Source organism: Cnephaeus nilssonii (genome assembly GCF_951640355.1).
Source record: "Cnephaeus nilssonii genome assembly, chromosome: 1".
Lineage (NCBI taxonomy): Eukaryota > Metazoa > Chordata > Mammalia > Chiroptera > Vespertilionidae > Cnephaeus > Cnephaeus nilssonii.
The window spans coordinates 2,575,765-2,597,317 of NC_137072.1; the positions used below are offsets into that span (position 1 = coordinate 2,575,765).

The window sequence follows — 21,553 nt, forward strand, 5'->3', positions numbered from 1 at the left end:
TTAAGGATGAATCTTAATATTCTGGTTCACACAACTATAAGAATATTGGTACTATACAGTGAGATAGGAAACACTAAATGAGATCTTGTTTGTGTGGGAAAATATTAATTGATATTGGGCTTATTGAGATTAAGCTGTGGTAGGCAGGAGTGCATTTCAGAGAATAAGGGCTGAAAGTATAATATTGGGAGTTGTGGGGTAAATAAGTATTGGTATACTTTGGTAAATCTGGATTCTATTTAACTATATTTTATGAAAATAGTATCTAACTCTAAACCATAAATAGGTGGGGCTTAGTTTTTAATTTAATATGAAGGTCTGTCTTTTAACTAAAAAAATTAACCCATTATATTTAATGGGTTGAAATAACCAATATGTTGTCTTCTTTTTTGTATCTTGCTTGTTTATTTAGATTTAAAATGTTTTACTTTTGCTGAATATGATCAGATTATCTTTATTCCCTTTTCTCCCTCTGGGAAAAATAGAATGGCAATTATTTGTAGACATTCTACTATGGTTTTATTGGTATTTTAAAGATATGTTGTTGATAACTTGCATAAGTATAGAATTCTAGGGCCACGTTCCTTTTTCTCTCAGAACTTATAAACATTTCCCAATTATTTTCAAGTTGATAATGTTAAAGATATAGAATTTGATACCTGTCTTCTCTTTGGTAGTGGTTTTTAGGTAGCAGTAAATTTTTTTGTCTAGAAACTTGAAGTTTCCTTTTTTTTTCTTTTTACCTGAAATTCAGAAATTCAGTCATCATCTGTATGATCTCTACACAGCAAATGTATAAGCTGTAGCCTAAGAGTTTAAATAATTTGACTAAGGCAGTGGTTCTCAACCTTTCTAATGCCGCGACCCTTTAATACAGTCCTCATGTTGTGGTGACCCCCAACCATAAAATTATTTTCGTTGCTACTTCATAACTGTAATTTTGCTACTGTTATGAATCTTAATGTAAATATCTGTGTTTTCCGATGGTCTTAGGCTCTACAGCAGCGGTTCTCAACCTGTGGTCACGACAGCAGGGTCGCCTGAGACCATCGGAAAACACAGATATTTACATTACGATTCTTAACAGTAGCAAAATTACAGTTATGAAGTAGCAACGAAAATAATTTTATGGTTGGGGGTCACCACAACATGAGGAACTGTATTAAAGGGTTGTGGCATTAGAAAGGTTGAGAACCACTGGACTAAGGTCACACAACTAGAATAAGTAGAGAATTTGGTATTGGAAGATTGTCCAGCTGTTAATCATTACTCTTTACTTCCTCTAAACTTCAGAACTGAATATAAATGTGTACCTGAATATACAAGCTTCAAAATAAGTTCCTAGGTGATAAATATATAAATGATTGTATTCTAAGTGCTAAGACTTAAGATTATCTAAGACATATGTACCCCTACTTTAGGTTGTAGTACTTTTTTTTTTTTTTTTTAAAAATATGTTTTTATTGATTTTTTTTTTTTTTGAGGGAGAGAGAGAGAGAGAGAGAGGAGGGGAGAAGGTTAGAGAAATAGAAGCATTGATGAGAGAGAAGCATCATCAATTGGCTGTCTCCTGTACACCCCATACTGGGGATGGAGCCCGCAACCCAGGCATGTGCCCTGACCTGAACTAGAACCAGTCACCTCTTGGTTCATGGGTAGATGCTCAACCACTGAGCCACACTGGCTGGGCGGCTGTAGTACTTTTAAAATGTTGAATTTTCTTTAACTAGTAGAATTTGTGTTTTAGAACAATTTCAGATTTATAGAAAAATTGAGCAGTTAGTCCAGAGTTTCCATAAACTGGGGAGAGTTTTAAATGAGGGAAAAATAAATTGCATAACTCTGTAATGAAAGAATTGTTACTCTGTGTAGGGATGGAAAAATTCTAGAAGTTACTATTGATGACAAGCTGAAGATAACCGGGAATGTAGTTGTAGTGGTGTTAGGGTTATGTTTTAAGAATCTGACTGGGATTCTGCACATAATTGATGGCCTTTTTGCTAACAGATTTATTGCTTTCCTTGGAATACTCTTCTCCACTTTAGATGACAAGGTTAATTTTTTTGCAAACTTCCTGTTGTACTGTCTTTACCAGGTGAAATATATATATATACACCTTAATTTTCAGTAAAACTATTTTGAACTGAATAACCTACATTTTTTCTTATTTTTCCAGAGAGTTTTAGCCTAGATTCTTTGAGTTGGACTAAATCAATGAATGTATATAGAAAACTTATAGCCTATTATAATTAGAAGCTATTTATATTGAGAGAAAACTTAATTTTGAATTCATGATAGTAAGCTTTTTTTATTTAGTGAGAACAAAACACACTTTGTTATAATATCTTAGTTAGATTATTGCCAATTTCACTTGTATTCCTAACCCTTTCTTTTTTTTTCAGGCTGTGACAGTGAGGAATTCCATGGCTAAGTCTTTATATAGTGCCCTATTTGACTGGATAGTTTTTCGGATTAATCATGCACTTCTGAATAGTAAAGATTTGGAGCAAAATACCAAGGTAGACATACATAAATTATATATTTTTTCTAGAAAACGGTTTTAATAAAATGGTTAATACATTAAACTTAAAAAGACAGAGTTATGTAAGAGTCATCTTTTTATCTCTATTCCCTGCTGTTTTCTTCCTTATTTCTGTTTTTATTATCCTGTTTAGAAGAGCTGTTAATCTGTGTCTTTTTTCTTATGTACTTACATTCCTATAAATGTGCATATAGAGTTGCTTTTAAACATAAAAATACAATTATACTATTGTCATTGTAAGAAATGTCCTAACTTGTTGTGGATTTCTATGAGCTAATTTGAGCCAAACTGACGACATATGCTGGAGAGCAGCAAGATCTCAAGTACTGCGGAGAATAATATTTTTGCAGTTTCTTTTATGCATTTGAAATTAGGAGGGAACTAAGGAAGATTACCTAAAGGTGGGAGGAGGCAACAGAATAGTTAAGATTATGTGCTCTCTTGAGAGTTAATACCCCCTTCGAGGGTTATTACTTCTGGTTTTTCAAAGGTGTGTTAACCTAGATACACTGGAACAGTGGACATGGCTGGCTTAAAGCTTTTCACCCAAGAGGTTGTAGGCCTGGGACATGACTACCCACAATGAACTGCCTAGTTAGGAATTTATGAGCAGATCACCCTGTGAGGTTACTTTCCACAGAACCCCCCTTTTTGTCCACACAATCTGTATTGCTTCTATGTGTGTTGTTTTTTAAAACCTAGTATGTCTTGAAATATAGCTATACCTCATTGTTTTATTTTAATTGAATATATTATGGTGACATCCTACCTAATAAAACAGTAATATGCAAATTGACCGCACCTTCGCTATGCCCAAGCCACGCCCACCAGCCCAAGCCACGCCCACCAACCAATCAGGGCGAGTATGCAAATTACCCAACAAAGGTGGTGGTTAATTTGCATACACTGAGGGAGGGAGGAGTGAAGACTGAAGACAACTTAGAAGGAAGAGGGAGGAAAAGTGGAAAGCAAGGTGGCTGCCAGAGGGAAAGCCCGGGCGGGGCGGAGTGGGGTGGAGTGGGGCGGGTGGCAGCGGCACGTGGGTGCAGGCACGGAGGCAGCAACGGCGGCGGCAGCGGCAGCGCACACGGCCGCAGCGGCCGCTTGCAGGATTCTTCCTGCAAATGGGCTACTAGTTGGTTAATAAAATTATATAGATTTCAGGTGTGCAATTCTATAATACATCCTCTGTGTATTTATTGTGTTTATCACCACACATCAAGTCCCCTTCCATCACCATTTATCCCCCCTTTACCCTCTTTTACCTCCCCTAGCCTCCTTTTTCTTTGGTAATCACCATAGTGTTGTCTGTGTCTATGAATTGTTGTTTTGTTTTGTTTTTTTTTATGACAAATATTAAATATTTGTCATATTTATAGGTTAATAGTTTTCATTAATTCCTTCACCTTTTTAACCTGGCCCCTAAACCCCCCACCCTCTTACAGTTGTCAGTCTGTTCTCTGTACCAATGTGTACCTCATTTTTATCAACTTTGTAATATATACTTTGGATGTGTACCATAAATTCCCCCATTAAAAATATATTAATTTTTTTATTGTTAAATAATAATGTAACAAATATTCTTTGCATACATTTCTCTAGGACAAAATCCTCAAAACGAATTGCTGGATTCAAGGATATATATGTTTAACATTTTGGTAGATGCTGCTAAATTGCTTTTCAAAAAAAACTGCACTTCCACCAGTAGTGCATAAAAGTGTCCATTTCCCTGCTACACCTTTAGTCACATTGGCTATTCTCAGAATTATCATTAGGTTAATCTGACAAGGAAGATTAGTCCATTTGTTACCAATGTTTTTAATGATAGATGAAAGTTGAGCATCTCATATTTTCTCTGTTCTATTTCTTTTCTTTATTTCTTTATATATTTTTCCTATTTTTGTTGTTCATTTTATCTTTTTGTTATTCCTTTTTAGGAGTCATTGTGGATATTGCAGAGACGTTTAGTTTGACGTACATTGCAAACATTTTCTCTTTAAAGATTTGTTTATGTTGTGTTTTTTGAAGTCTTTATGTTTTAAATTTTTGTGTAGTTCTGTCATTCTTTTCTTTTATTGTCCTGGACCTTATTTATTTATTTTACATTGGAAGTCCTCTTCCAGCCCAAATTATAAAATATTTATTCTCATACATTTAGAATATAGTTTTTTATATTCAGACCTTTTTTTCCAATTGGAATTTACTTTTAATATGGTAGATTTTAGATATTTAATTTTAATAATTTCAAATTCATTTTCTAACAACTTTTATGGAATGAATAGTTTGCCTTTTTAGGCTGATTAGAAATGTCATCTTTAATCCTCTTTCTGGGGGAGATCAGGTGTGTTGTCTCTGTCCCTGTAACGTACTGAGGCAGAAGGACAGGGCGCCAGCCCTTTTGGGGTCATGTCTTTGGTGCCGGTGGCTTCCAGTCTGCAGGTTCTATCCTCAAGCTCTGGGTCAGGGAAAAGAAAAAAGAAATGTCATCTTTATTACTTAATTTGATTATTTTAAATGTAAAATTGCTTTTATATGAACTTTTTATGCTTTATGTGAGCCCACTGAATATTAATTTTAATTGTAATCTAATTTGACAAATTAACTTATTTTTGAAGGTCATTATTTTCATAAGGGCTTAGAATTTAGTCAACAGAATTAATCAAACAAAATACTTTTATTTTGGGGGGTGGATGTGACAGTAGGAAGTAGATTTGAATTTTATTGATTTAGGTACTTATGGAAAACAAAATACTCTTAATGGAAACTTAAAAAATATCTCTCACTATCACTCATTACATCATTTTGCCTAGTATCTCTCTTAGCACTGGTGGAGAAAAATTATTTTCATTTAACCAAAGTTGTCAATACAACTGTATTTCAAGAATGAGGTGGAGTGGTGAGAAGAATGTTGGTATGGGAGTATTAGAGTTAAATCCCTATCATCAGTAGTAAGTAGTTAGAAGATAATTTCTACAAGTGAAATATCAAGAAATAGAAAAATAAGCACTTCTATGCTATACTATATATACTATACTATACTACACTATACTATACTATTCCATACCAAACAGCTCAATGATTTGAGAGTTGTTGATATTAGGGTTCAGAAATTGAGGATGAAGAATATATTGTTGTGTTTTGTTGTAATCCTTTTAGAACTATTTAACATTATAATCCTTGTACATTTTTTTTTAATCCTCACCCGAGGATATTTTTCCCATTGACTTTTAGATAGAGTGGAAGGGAGAGGGAGAGACAGAGAGAAACATTGATGAGATTGGTTGACACATCATTGATTGGTCGCCTCCCGCATGCTCCTGACCAGGGACCATGTCCCTGACCAGGGCCGGGAGCCTGCAACTGAGGTACGTGCCCTTGACCGGAATCGAACCCGGGACCTTTCAGTCCGCAGGCTGACGCTCTGTCCACTGAGCCAAACTGGCTAGGGCTACAATTTTTTTTTTTTTTTTGGATAAAAAATTTTAACTTCAAGAAACCACATATTCTGATATTCAGTTTTATTTCTAGCTTGCACAAGGCTGATTAAACATCCTTGTTAGCCTGGTTTTTAAAGCAGGATTCTATTGGAATATGGAAGTCAAAGTAGGAAAAATTGCATGGCCCTCTTGGTATAAAAACAAGACATAGCCAATAGTGACCTAGTAGTACTGAAGTAACTTTTTGAATTCCCATAGCCTGTTATTTCCATTCCCTTGTTGCTTGGAATTGAGGAATTTCTGAGGTTGAGATAACTGGCCAGTGTCCCAGCTTTGTACATTTCTGTAGAATAATCAGTGGGTTACGTTGTTTAAAATTTTGGATAATAAAAATATAATTAGGATAAAAAGAAAAAGATGCAACTAAAGAGAACTAAAATGCTTTTTATTTGTGGTATAATGTGGTTAAATGTTGGCCCCCAAAACCTACTCTCCAATGCTGAAAAAGAACTTTGAGCATTTGTTTCTTACTATAAATACTATTTATGAAATAAATTTGAGCATAATTTTTTCAACCATAATTTTTTTCCTGCTTTGTAGACTTTGTCAATTGGTGTTCTTGATATTTTTGGCTTTGAAGATTATGAAAATAATAGCTTTGAACAGTTCTGCATTAATTTTGCTAATGAACGTTTACAACACTACTTTAATCAGCACATCTTTAAACTGGAGCAGGTGAGTACCTAAGTGCATGTATGCTGCCCCCCCCCCCCCCCCGCCACTCCTTCATTTCCCACCTTCACAATCACACACATAAATTTTTGAGTCATAGTCATGATAAGCATTTAAAAAATATTTTTATTGATTTCAGAGAGGAAGAGAGAGAGAGAGAGAGAGAGAGAGAGAGAGAGAGAGAGAGAGAAGAGAAAGAAAGAAGAGAGAGAAACATACCAAAGATGAGAGAGAATCATTGATTGGCTGCCTCCTTTAGGCCCCACACTGGGGATGGATCCTGCCACCTGAGGGCATGTGCCCTGACTAGGAATCAAACGGAATCAAACTGTGACCTCCTGGTTCATAGGTTAATACTCAACCACTGAGCCATGATGCCTGGGCCATGATAAGCATTTTAAATCTTATATTTCAATACAGATACTGTAGTCTTCATATTAATGTAAGCAAATAACATGTCAGACCATAGGTTTTAAGATATATTATGCAGGGTTTTGTTGTTTTTTAATAGGGCCCAAGTAGATTCAGTAATATGTGTTTGAGTGCACCTTTGAATGAAAATTGGGTGGGTTTCTTTTGAGTTTCTATCTGTTACTGATTTTTTTTCTTTTTTCTTTTTCTTTTTTTTAATTTAATAAATCTTTATTGTTCAGATTATTACAATTGTTCCTCTTTTTCCCCCCATAACTCCCCTACACCCAGTTCCCACCCCACCCTCTGCCCTTACCGCCCCCCCCACTGTCCTCATCAATAGGTGTACGATTTTTGTCCAGTCTCTTCCCGTACCCCCCACACCTCTTTCCCCCAGAGAATTGTCAGTCCACTCCCTTTCCATGCCCCTGATTCTATTATATTCACCAGTTTATTCTGTTCATCAGATTTTTTTATTCACTTGATTTTTAGATTCACTTGTTGATAGATATGTATTTGTTGTTCATAATTTTTATCTTTACCTTTTTCTTCTTCTTGCTCTTCTTAAAGAATACCTTTCAGCATTTCATATAATACTGGATTGGTGGTGATGAACTCCTATAGCTTTTTCTTATCTGTGAAGCTCTTTATCTGCCCTTCAATTCTGAGTGATAGCTTTGCTGGGTAGAGTAATCTTGGTTATTAGGTTCTTGCTATTCATCACTTTGAATATTTCTTGCCACTCCCGTCTGGCCTGCATAGTTTCTGTTGAGAAATCAGCTGACAGTCGTATGGGTTCTCCCTTGTAGGTAACTAACTGTTTTTCTCTTGCTGCTTTTAATATTCTCTCTTGGTTTTTTGCTCTTGGCATTTTAATTATGATGTGTCTTGGTGTGGTCCTCTTTGGATTCCTTTTGTTTGGGGTTCTCTGCGCTTCCTGGACTTGTAAGTCTATTTCTTTCACCAGGTACGGGAAGTTTTCTGTCATTATTTCTTTAAATAGGTTTTCAATATCTTGCTCTTGCTCTTCCCCTGGCACCCCCATAATTCTGATGTTGGTACGCTTGAAGTTGTCCCAGAGGCTCCTTACACTATCTTCATATTTTTGGATTCTTTTTTTCTTTTCGCTTTTCCAGTTTCGCTTTGACTTGATTCTTGCGATCCTCTAGTCTGCTTTTACATCTCTGTATAATATTTTTTATTTCAGTCAGTGTATGCTTAATTTCTAGTTGGTCCTTTTTCATATCCTCGAGGGTCTTGCTAAATTTATTGGCCTTTTCTAGAAAATTCTTGAAAAACCTTATAACCGTGGTTTTGAACTCTATATCCAGTCGTTTGCTTTCCTCCATTTCTTTCATTTGTGATCTGTTTCTTTGTGTCCGCATTTTGGCTGCTTCCCTGAGTTGATAGAGTGGCTTTGTGTGCTAGGTGTCCTATAGGGCCCAGTGGCTCAGCTTTCCCAGTTACCTGAGGTGGACACTCTTGGTGCACCCCTTTGTGGGCTGTGTGCACAGTCTTGTTGTAGTTAAGCCTTGATTGTTATTGGTATCACTGGGAGTAATTGACCTCCAGGCCAATTGGCTGTAAGGATCAGCTGTGTCTATGCTGGGAGAACTTCTGTGCTGGAGACACCCTTATGAGAGAAGATTTGCAAAAGCCTCTGTGCTCAGCTTGGATGGGGCGGAGTCTTAGGGCAGAGCAGACAGCATTGGTTTCCCGTCAGCCCTGCCCTAATAGACCCCCGGGTCTCAGTGTCATGTGGTAATCGCTGCAAGTACCTCTGAGAGAAAGCCGCCCTCGAGTTCCGCCCGCTGCCAGACAGTCCAGTTTCTCCCCGTATGAGTCTGGGTCCCCATAGTCTCGCCCAGAACTGGAGTTCAGTGCAGTTGGGAGCTTTTGTCTCCCTCCCGGTTGAGAGAGCCAGCCGTGCACTCAGTTGCCAGCCCTCTCCGCGTGCGCGTCTCAGTACCTCTGCCTCCTGCAGCTCCTCTGAGTCTCAGTGTGCCTTTCTCTTTCCTTCTAGTTGTAGAATTTCCACTCAGCCAGCCTTCCTGTGGTTCTGGTTGATGTCTGTTTTGTCTCTTAGTTGTAGTTTTGAAATTGTGCGAGGCAGCAGTTTAGGTGTTTACCTATGCCGCCATCTTGTTTTTCTGTTATTGATTTTTAATTAGTTACATGGGCTTGGTCACGTGCTAAGTATGCTTGTTTGATTGCTTTGGTCTCTTAGTTCCAGAATGGGATATAGGAGCTTATTAATAGAATCTCGAATCAACTCATAGTGTGGATATAGGAAACAGAACAATATAGACAGAAAAAAAATGGGTAACTAGATATATCCTCTGAGAAGCGCAAATTGACTTAGTGTAGGAAGAGTGAGCCATCAATTTACATAAGAATTCTTAGGTTAAATGCAAGGTCAAAGAAAATGTGGGGTCTTCCTTCAAGCCAAGTTTGAGGTCAGTAACAAGTTGAGATTGTAGCATTTTTTTTTCAGTTTATGTATGAGGACATAGGCAGAATCAGAATTTATATTTGGCTTAAGGGAATGGTGAAGAAATGAAATGAACACCCCTGGCTTGGTAGCTCAGTTGGTTAGATCGTATCATCCCGGTACACCAAGGTTTTGAGTTCATCCTCTCTCTCTCTCTCTATTTCTCTCTTTCTCTCTCCCACTCTTCCTCTCCCTCTCTGTTTCTCCCTTCCTTCTTTCCTCTCTCAAATTAATAATTTAAAATAATGAAATGAACAGAAAGACCACAACAGGTCTATAAAACAGAAAAAAAAAAATCTTTTATCAAGGTTTTGTTGACCTCTGTCCAACTTCTATTTTGCTTAAAGGGTTATAAGGACTGATTAACAGTTGCACAAGCAACATTGGTCTGGTTATTTTGAATGCTTGAAGTTCTTAAACACATGACTTTTTAGCTAGACTAGTCAATAGAGCAATTAAAAGATAGTATTGACTGACAATAAGATGTCAGTGTAGTAAACGCCTGTACTCACCACCTCCCACAACCACATCAAAATTACAACTAAAATATAGAATAACCATCATCCAGAACCGCTGCTGGCTGAATGGAAGTCCTACAACTAGAGGAGTAAAGAAGAAAGCACACTGAGACTGGTAGGAGGTGCAGAGGCTTGGAATGGGCTGGTCTGGCACCCAGGTGTGCCACTTTTTTAATCTGTAGAGGCTGCGCAGAGGAGCAAGGGGTCCCAGGCCCACACCAAAACCCCAGCCCAGGGTCCCAGAGCTGGGAAAAGAAATCCCTGTGGGCAGTAAGAACTTCGGCTGTAAAAACCAGTGTGGATTGGGGCTCAGTGACACAGAGGCTGCTGGAGACCCAGCTGTTCCTCTTAAAAGTCTAGCACTACGAACTGAACTTACAACGTCCTGCTTCCTATGAGTTCCAGCACCAGGGAGAGGCTTTGGGGGACACAAACACATATGAGGAGGAACTGGATTGTCTGGCATGGGGCAGGAACTTGGGGGTGGCTTTCTCCCAGATTGAGGTGTTCGCAGGGATCATTGTTCCTATGCTGGGACCTCCCCTGTCCCAAGGCTGACTGGTAGCCATTTTTGTTTGCTCCACCCTGGTGATTCACTAAGACCCCGCCTCATCCAATTTATAACCCTATCCAAGCTGTGTGCAGTGGCTATGAATGGTCTGTTTTTGCTCAGGCTAAAATCTCTCAAACAAACTGAAGCTGAGTCAGGGAGCCCCAAACCTATCAATAAAAGGCCCAAGACCTGGCACCAGCACCAGCACCAGCCTGCCTTACTTCATAGCTGGGCCTCATCTGGGCATTTCCAAACCCAATACAAAGAGAAGGAATCTGCAGATCTCTCTGTAGCTCCTGCTGGGTAGCCCCAGGCAATGATTGACTTTGCACCTCCCTGGAGTCCCAAGAGCGAGGGTACTACCCAGTGGTCAGTGTGAGAGCATACCAGATTACAACTCTTCACATCCATAAGTGATACATTCAAGGGGCAGACTCAGTGAGCACCAAAGCCCCATTGAAGCAAGTCCTGCTCCATTGAAGCCAGTCTACTGCACAGCAGCTCTCCCACTGTAGTTGCAGCTAGTCTTCATAGCCAATTGGCCTGGAGGTCAGTTCCTCCAAGTGACAACAACAGCAATCAAGTCTCAACTACAACAAGACTGTGCTCACAGCCCACAAAGGGTTGCACCTAGAGCTCCCAGCTCAGGTGACTGGGGAAGCTGAGCCACTGGGCCCTATAGGACACCTACTACATAAGGCCACTCTACCAACTCAAGGAGACATAACAGCTCTACCCAATACATAGAAACAAACACAGGGAAGCAGCCAAAATGCAGAGACAAAGAAACTTGTCACAAATGAGAGAAATGGAAGAAAGCAAACTATTGGATATAGAGTTCAAAACCACAGTTATAAGGTTACTCAAGAATCTTCTAGGAATCTCCAGAAAAATGGAAAAGAACCAGTCAGAAATTAAGCATACACTGATTGAAATAAAGAATAATATACAGGGATTCAACACAAGAATAGAGGATTCTGAGAATCAAATCAACAATTTGAAATATGAGGAAGCAAGAAACACCCAACCAGAAGAGCAAAAGAAAAAAGAATCCAAAAATATGAAGATAGTGTAAGGAGCCTCTGGGACAACTTCAAGCTTACCAGCATTCACATTATGGGGGTGCTAGAAGAAGAGAGAGAGCAAGATATTGAAAACTTCCCCTACTTGGTGAAAGAAATAGACTTACAAGTCCAGGAAGTACAGAGAGTCTCAAATAAGAGGAACCCAAAGAGGACCACATCATAATTAAAATGCCAAGGGCAAAAGACAAAGATAGAATCTTAAAAGCAGCAAGAGAAAAGCAGTTAGTTACATACAAGGGAATGCCCATGCGACTGTCAGCTGATTTCTCAACAGAAACCATGCAGGCCAGAAGGGAGTGGCAGGAAATATTCAAAGTGGTGGATAACAAGAACCTACAACCAAGATTACTCTACCCCGCAAAGCTATCATTTAGAATTGAAGGTCAGATAAAGAGCTTCACAGACAAGAAAAAGCTAAAGGAGTTCATCACCACCAAACCTGTATTATATGAAATGTTGAAGGGTATTCTTTAAGAAGAAGAAGAAGAAGAAAAAGAGAAGGTTCAAAAATATGAACAACAAAATGGCAAAATACATACCTATCTACAATCCTGTCTAATAAAGAGGAAATATGCTAACTGACAGTCACGCTCTCACAAAGATGGCGGTGCCCACAGCCAATAAGGAGGGGATATGCTAATTGACTGCCACGCCCTCAAAGATGGCGGCACCCACAGCCACAAGATGGCGGTGACCAGTCCCCTCAGCCCTGCCCGGGGCGGCAGGCGCACGGCACTGCCGGGCTCGCCACCAGGCAGGTCCGGCTGCTCCGCATGCCTTCCTCTGGAGTCTCCCAGTCCCCTCAGCCCCCCAGCCACCCAGGGCCATCCCAAGGTGCAGGCAAGCCTCGGATGACAGTTGCCTAGCCACCCAGGGAGCCCGAGGCTCAGGTAACCAGGGCCGGCAGAGGCTTGCACTGCCGACAGTGGCAGCAGCAGAGGTGTGATGGGGGCGTTGCCTTCCCCTGATAGCCCCTGAGGGCTTCCGGACTGTGAGAGGGGGCAGGCCAGGCTGAGGGACCCCCACTCCAGGGCATGAATTTTCATGCACCGGGCCTCTAGTTGAATATAAAAATCAAATGAATAAGAAATCTAATGAACAGAATAAACTGGTGAATAAAATAGAATCAGAGGCATGGAAATGGAACAAACTGATGATGCTCAGAAGTAAGGGGAGTAGGAGGGGGGCGGGAAGAGATTAAACAAAGGTCTTATATGAATATATGCATTACCTATAGACACAGACAATAGGGTGGCAAAGGCCTGGGGCTTGGCGGGAACCACGCGTGGAGGGGGGCATTGAGGGGAAAAAAGAGGTACAGCTATAATAATCTTAACAATAAATATATATTTTTAAAGATGGTATAATTATTACACCCTGGCTGATGTTTCGCAGTGGTTAGAGTGCCGGCCTGCACACTGAAGGTTGGTGGGTTTGATTCCCAGTCAAGGCCACGTACATGGGTTGGCATGTTTGATCCCTGCCCCTGGTCCTGGTCCAGGCATATGCGGGAGACAACCAATCAATATGCTCTTTCACAGCGGGGTCTCTCTCTCTCTCTCTCTCTCTCTCTCTCTCTCTCTCTGTCTCTGCCTCTGTCTCTGTCTCTGTCTCTGTCTCTATCTCTGTCTCTTTCTCCCCTCCACCCCTTCTACTCTCTCTAAAAATCAATGGAAAAAATAGATATCCTCAGGTGAGGATTAACAACAAGAACAAAAAAAGATAGTATTGTTTGCTATAATAGTAGCTAGCATTATGTAGTGCCTGCTCTTTCTTAAGCAGGTCCTAATATTTTTATTCTAGTTTTACAGGTGATGCCTAAAGCAAGTATTCAATCCTTAAGACTCTGGTTCCATAATTTTTGCTTTTAATCAGAAGCTGAGCTGGGTTGGTCTTTTAACAGTCCAGTGTTCTTTTAACTAGATCATGCCAAATTAGTATTTTTATCTCTTGCAAATGGGTATATGTGTTGGGGGAGCAAATGATTGCATTTAGTTGATGTGTTCTGTACTTTAAAAAGCAAAGCACCACTTGCTCTGTGGATCATTAAACAGAAGACTGGTGCTGGCTGGTGTGGCTCATTGGTTGAGTATCGACCTATGAACCAGGAGGTTATGGTTCAATTCCTGGTCAGGGAACATGCCCAGGTTGCGAACTGGATCCCCCGTGTGGGGCATGCAGGAGGCATCTGATTAATGATTCTCTCTCATCACTGATGTTTCTCTCTCTCTCTCTCCCTTCCTCTCTGCAAGCAATAACAAAATACATATCTGTTTAAAAAGAGGAAACAACCAGAAGACTGGTTAAATTGTTTTTGAAGAAGACATTTATTCTGTTATTGTGAACTGAAATTATTCTTACCTTTTCTATAGAAGTCTAGATTAGACATGGAGGAGTCACAAGAAATGCCTTACCTAAAAACATCTATAAAAAGAAAACCTTAGAGTTCATGGAAAATGTGTTCATAACTACTTGGGGGTGGGTGATTCTCATTGATTTGCTACTCTGAATATCATAAGTTTGGGTAATGTGTTGGAACTATGGATCAGAAGACACAGATTCTAAGGCATATCTCTATTTTCTTTCAAGTCTCAGTATTCTCTTCTGTAATTTGTGATGTAATGTAATTGTGTTTCAATGTTACTTCTGGAAAGTTTAGAAACCTTACATCTATTTGCCATCTCATCTATTTTATTCTTTCTCTCCTCAAGTTTTTCTCTTAAAATGGATTTGCTGGGATTATATTTATCAGTGGTACCTGGTATGAGATGGGTACCCAGTGATTATTTGTTAAATTCTATTGAATATAAATCAGTTAAGTAGATAAAAAAATTTTAAATGGAGATAGAAATAGAAAAGTATAAAATATTCTTTGGGAGAAAACATCTTGAAAATCTTGATTACGAATGTTCACCTTTACATTTTGTTTAAAACTAGTACATAGGCACACAGGATGTAGTAATTGTCATGTAGGATAGTAAATGCTATAGTTAGATATAAGGTAAAGTAGTGATATAAAGAAGGAAGTTGATTAGAACTTCCTGAAAGTCTGCAAAGATTTCCCAGGGATGATTCTGGAACATAGTTTTGAATGGAAGGTTGAGTTTCCCAGATTGTCAATGGGAAAAAGATATTTTAAACAAAGGTAACAATTCCTTAAAACTTTGATATAAAATGACATAGCACTTTTGATGAACTGAATCAATGTAGCTAAAATATAGGGTATAAAATAAAGAATGCAGGCAGGAAGAAAGGTAAGTTTGATGAAATAGCCTAAGTTCAGATAGTTGTGAGCCTTATATATCATGAAGAGAAAATTAGAATTTTAGAGAATGATGAGACATTTGAAATATACTTAGTGGTGGATTTGAATTGGAACTATGGGAGATGGATTGAAGAGAGGTGAACTAGAAAAAAGGACATCACATATGAGCCACGTATATGAGCCAGTTGAAGTAGTGTGGGTGAGTGATTGAGTCCTGAATCAGAGTTTTAGTAGAGAAAATGTGGAATAAGAGACAGAACAAAAGAGGTTTCTGTGATATTTCAAATCAGTGTATGTCATTTGTAATAGTGCTCTCTTCTTATTCTCTTTACTTGCTCAGAATTGTCCTCCAGGTCATTGATTCATCAATAAATTGAAAAATAATTGTGTCAGGCACTGTGCTAGGCATTGAAAATAGAAAATTTAGAGTGCCAGGGATCTTACTTGAGGATTTCATAATCTGGTGAGTTTTTCTTCTGTCTATCCCACTTCTGGAGATGGATGTCAAACTAGGTAATTTTCACTAAACTTGCCTTGAGGACACCTGAAAAAACTGAACAAAGTATATTTGAAGGCATTGGAATACCTTCAAATAAGTAAAATTTTACTGTGCTTAGATCTGTAAGAAGGAAATCCAGAGAGATGAGCCCATTATTTATGGACTTTTCTATTATGGTAAAGGGCTGCTGATTCAGAAAGAGTCCAGCTTGAAGTGTGAGATACTGAACAGATTCAAGAGCAAGGAGGAGCTCCCTGGTAACCTCCACAAGTTGAGACTCCAATAGTTAAAACAACTTTATGTTTTTAAGTAGACTTACCAGATGATAGGGAAAAAACCATTTTCAGAACTGACATATAAGCAATACAAAATTTGTGTCTATAACTATTAAAGAAATTGAATATATAATTAAAAATCTTTTTATAAAGAACACTGTAAGCCAAGATGGCTTCACTGGTGAATTCTACCAACACAAAAGAAGATTAGTTTGACATAAATAGTTTTGTGAAATAGATAAAAAGTGACAATTCAATGTATTTTAGGGAGCCAGGACAACATTGATACCCAAATCTTTAAAGGATATTAGAAGTGGAAATTGCCTTGGCTTGTGTGGCTAAAGTTTATGGGAACGTTGTCCCATACACCAAAATGTCATGGGTTTAATTCCTAGTCAGGGCACATACCTAGGTTGCGTGTTCAAGTCCCTGGCAGAGCTGCATGTGAGAGGCAGCCTATCAATGTTTCTCTCTCACATCGATATTTTTCTCTCTCCCTCTCTCTAAAATCAATAAACATATCCTCAGGTGAGGATTTAAAAAAATAAATTTAAGGTCAGTAAAACTTGTAAATATAGATTCCAAAACTTTAGACAAAATCAGTAAACTAAATTCAGCAAGATATATAAAAGGGTAATACATCAGAACCAAGTGGAGTTCTTTTCCAGTGTGAGTTAACATCTAACCATCAATCAATTTAATTCATCTGTTAACAAAATGAAGAAAAAAACCCCATGATGATCTCAATAGAAGTATAAAAAGCATTTGATAAAATTATATATGTTAAAAAAAACACCTTAGCAAACTAGGTATAGAAGGGAACTTTCTGATAAAGGGCATTCACAAAATGGTAATATAGTTAATTGAAACAAACTGAATGCTTTCCCTCTAAGATTGAGAATAAGGAAGAATGTTTCCTCAGAGTTTTTATCGTAAACACTAGAGGCCTGCGGGATCGGGCTGAAACTGGCTCTCTGAAATCCCCCAGGGGTCCTGGATTGCGAGAGGGTGCAGGTCAGGCCGAGGGACCCTACCGGTGCACAATCAGGGCTGAGGAGAGATACGGGAAGTTGGCCAGCCAGGGAAGGACTGCAGGAGGGCTCCAGGGCGTGTCCGGCCCATCTTGCTGAGTCCCGATTGGCCGGACTCCAGCAGCAAGCTAACCTACCAGTTGGAGCGTTTGCCCCCTGATGGTAAGTGCACATCATAGCGACTGGTCAACCAGTCGACTGTCTGCCCCTGATGGTCAATGCACATCATAGCAAGCAGTTGAGCGACCTTAGCATACCATTAGCATATTACACTTTGATTGGTTGAATGGCCAACTGGTCAACCAGACACTTAGCATATTAGGCTTTTATTATAGAGGAGTATAGGCATGTGATGACACCCAACTGAGCAGTGAACATGGAAAAGATTTCATACTTTATTAGTCATCAGGGAAATAAAAATTAAAACCACAATGAGATACCCGTTGGCATTCACCAGAATGATTAAAATGAAAAAGACTGATAATACAAGTATTAGATAAGTACTGTGCATGAGGAAGTCCCCTGTACTGGTGGTGGGTGCATAAATTGGTACAACTACTTTAGAAAGTTTTTTTGGCACTATCTGCTAAAGTTATACTGGTGTAGTTTATAAGCCTGTGTTTTCACACTTAGAATGCATATAAATGCACACCGAAGGTTTTGTACAGAAATATTCAAAATAGCATTTTTAATGACCAAAAATTGGGAGTATCTGTAATGTCTATCGACAGTGCAATGGGGGAATAAATTGCATGTAAATATTCTACAGAATTGGTTCTCAAAAGTTTTGTTCTTCCCTTAATCCTACTGGTAGCATCAGCATTTCCAAGGAACTTGTTAGGAATGCAACTATTGGACTCCTCCCTATACCTACTTCAGAAATTCTGGGCATGGGTCCCAGCAGTCTGTGTTTTATTGTATATTTTTGTTAATCCTTACCCGAGGAAATTTTTCCATTGATTTTTAGAGAGAGTGGAAGGGAGGTGGAGAGACAGAGGGAAAGAAAAACAGATTGGATGCCTCCTGCATGTGCCCTGATCAACCTGTGACACTTCAGTCCTCAGGCCTAAGCTCTGTCCACTGAGCAAAACCAGCTAGGGCAGCAGTCTGGTTTTAATAAGCTCTCCACGTGATTCTGTTGTACATTAAAGTTTTTTATTTATTTATTAATGGACTACGGGCCCAGTGCACGAATTCGTGCACCTTGGAAAGAACTGAAAACGGTGGGCCGTGGTCTCGGCCCATCCTACGTGCCCCTGCCTGGCCCCTCGCGGCCCCCTGTCTGCCAGCAGTCCCACGCACTGACCGCATCAGCCCTGCTTGCATTGCTGACAGTGCGGAGCGATTGGGGCCGGGGCCAGCAGCAGGTGTGAGCAGGGCTAGAGCCATTATCGGGTGTGAGTGGTGGCTCTGGTGCTGGCAGTGGGTGCGAGTGGGGCCATCGCTGGCAGCGGGTGCGAGAGGTGGCTGCCGGCCTTGATTGCCCCTCAGGAGCAGGGGGAGGGGGAGAAGCCCTGAGGGGCGATCGGAGCCGGCAGCTGCTGCTTGCACCCGCTGATGGTGCCAAGTTATTGGGGCCAGCGCAGGGCACCGGCAGCAGGTGGGAGCAGTGGCTCCCGTGCCGGCAGTGGGTGCAAGCGGGACTGGTGCCGGCAGCAGGTGCAAGTGCTGGGCGGGACCGCAGCACGCGGGAACAAAGAATTTTTAGTAACCACCAGAGGCTTGCCCCAATGACAGCGACCGGTGCCCCGTCTTGGTCTGGCGCCCCCTTTCACCTCTTAAACCATCCCACTGCGGCTGACGTCCGCCATGTTCTGTGCTTTGCCGCCTGCTGCTGACCCCTGCTTGTCAGCCACGTCATAGCGACTGGCTGTTCGGTTTTTTGGTTGTCCTGCCATTCGGTTTATTTGCATATTAGGGTTTTGTATATATAGATTGTTAGAAAGAAAAAGGAAGGGAGGGAAGTGGGGGGGAAGAGAGAGAGAGAGAGGCATCAATTTGTTGTTCCACTTTATGCATTCATTGGTTGTTTCCTGTATGTGCCCTGACAAGGGATTAAAACCGCCCACAACCTTGGTGTATCAGGATGATGCTCTAACTAATTGAGCTACCCAGCCAGGGCTGCACATTCAAGTGTGAGAATTAATGCTCTGTAGCAGATTTTGGTATACTTTTCCTGTAAAGGACCAGCTAAGTAAGTCTTAGGTTTTTGGGTCTATATGGTCTCAACTTTGCTGTTATATTGAGGAAGCAGCCATAGGTGATGTGTGTATCAGGATGATGCTCTAACTAATTGAGCTACCCAGCCAGGGCTGCACATTCAAGTGTGAGAATTAATGCTCTGTAGCAGATTTTGGTATACTTTTCCTGTAAAGGACCAGCTAAGTAAGTCTTAGGTTTTTGGGTCTATATGGTCTCAACTTTGCTGTTATATTGAGGAAGCAGCCATAGGTAATGTATAAATGAGCAAATGTGTTCAGCAACCTCTGCCCTACAGCAGTTAAAATGAATGAATCCTATAGTATGGATGTGTCTCTGAAACATAATGCTGAGTAAAAAAAAAAAAAGCCAGATAAAAAGAATATGTATTGTATGATTTTATTTACATAATATTTTTAAAGAGGTGAGTCTTGTCAGTGGTATCAGAAGTTAGGATAATAGTTAAGGGGCAAGATTCTTCGTCTTTGGAAAGAGGGGATGAGTTGGGATTTTGGACCGCTAGTGCTGTCTATAAAAGTTCATATGTTCATACTACGTTAGTACACTTGTTAACCATCCTATAAAAAAGAAGAATTGGGAAAAAACTTTATTAGCACCACTTGTGAAAAAAACACACTTTTTAAATACTTTATTTTTAAATTACAGTTGACATGTGTAATACTATATTAATTTCAGGTGTACAACAATAATTGGACATTTAAAAAAATTAATTCTTCTTTTATTCTTCTGGCAAACAGATAATATGAACAAAGCTATATTGCTCGCTATAGTTAGTATACACACTCCTTTTTGCTTTATACAAGTTGTAAACATATGGATAAAATTCTTGGCTTAACACATATTTCAGAAATCCAACATACTTTTTGAGTTAGGACAAAGGAAAACTTATGAAATTTCCATTAGATTATCATTATACAGCAAAAACTAAATTAGTATATCTGCTTTTAAGTTAACATCTGCCATTTTTTAAAGACTTCCATTTTAGGTTACAGCTAAAATGATTTTTTACGTGAAGTTTTATGAAAGAACAGAAGCTAACAAATGTTGTTTATAACCATATGGACTAGCCTATATAATAAAAGCCTAATATGCAAATCGACCAAACGGCGGAACGACCTGTGGAATGACTGGTCACTATGACGTGCACTGACCACCAGGGGGCAGATGCTCTACACAGGAGCTGCCCCAGCCCGCAGGCCCCAGGCCAGCCAAGGCGGGTGCCAGCGGGGGCCTCCCTGATCGCCCTGCTGGTCGCCCCACAGATCGGCCCTGATCACTGGCCAGGCCTAGGGGCCCTACCCGTGCATGAATTTCATGCACCGGGCCTCTAGTTTAAAAATAATAAAAATAGAAATAAACCTATAATCAAGAAAATGACACTTGTCAGGAAAAAAATAAACTACCATTAAGGTATTTTCCAATACTTTAAATATAGATGGAATTTATAATAACTAAGTTTCATGATACCTTGTTTTATTACTTCCGAATGCTTATCTTTTAATTTTAAAGTAATGATTACTTCAAAATAAAGCCAAGGTGTTTATTATTTTATAATTTCATTATTTTATATATTACAGACCTCCAAGAAAACTCAGATCATGGATTACAAAACAGTTATCCTTCAGCATATATTTTGTCTGACAGGCAGAATGGTTTTTAATTTCTTAAAATAGACTACCTTCATGTAGTACTTATTTGATCTAGCTGACCATCTTCCCACATCATCACCTGCTAGGCACATGAGATTGATAGCCCATTTTAAATATTATAAACCCGATATTTAACTATAAATTTGTTATATTCTGAAAGCAAAAATTCAAACGTTATATACTTCATGCTAAATGTTATTAGTTATTTCTAATTGGGGAAAAATAGATTCAACCAAAAGGTCTCATTTACATAATACTTCCTTGCATATCAAATTATCAGACCCATTTGTATAGATGAGTACTATTTTCCTAGAAGGAATATTGTTACGTGTAACCTGAAATCCGAGCTAGATAAATCACTCACACCATAAAGCATTATATATTGATTTTTACTATAAAGTCTTGTCTCCCAAAGAGTAGCTTTTGACTTTATCCATACATGTAATCATTCTCAAATACTTGTTTGAGTTAAGGAAAGATGACCTTAAAAGGCTAACAAATAACAAAAAAGACTTTCTTTTAATCCTAGAGAATGAAGCAAAAAAGAGAAAGATCTTGTAAGACAAATTTGAAAAGAGGAAAGATTTTAAGTAAATTTGTCCTTGGACCCTTTTACATTGCTACTCCTTCAGCTTGTACACGTTAAATAATAAGAGAGGTCCCAAACTGTTCCTTAGTGGAAAAATCTGCAAGGAAAGCAAAGCAGCTGAGCAGTGAAGGAGAAAACACAACAAAGATGTAAAAATGTGTAGTTATGAAAATAATCAAGAAATTATGGTATTAATTCCATTCTGAAGTTTAAGAAACAGCAAGTAGTAACATGAATTATAAATAATCTGTTGGAT

General features: G+C 39.2%; 1 protein-coding gene across 10 annotated transcripts in view; it reads left to right on the forward strand.

The window, feature by feature from the left end:
• Positions 1 to 21,553, forward strand: part of MYO9A (myosin IXA) — a 345,415-nt gene that overhangs the window by 118,053 nt on the left and 205,809 nt on the right. For all 10 annotated transcript variants that reach the window (XM_079787689.1, XM_079787686.1, XM_079787691.1 and 7 more), the window contains 2 exons: positions 2,403 to 2,519; positions 6,580 to 6,714. In XM_079787689.1, the coding sequence (XP_079643815.1) occupies positions 2,403 to 2,519; positions 6,580 to 6,714 (252 nt within the window). The remainder of the gene's footprint in view (positions 1 to 2,402; positions 2,520 to 6,579; positions 6,715 to 21,553) is intronic.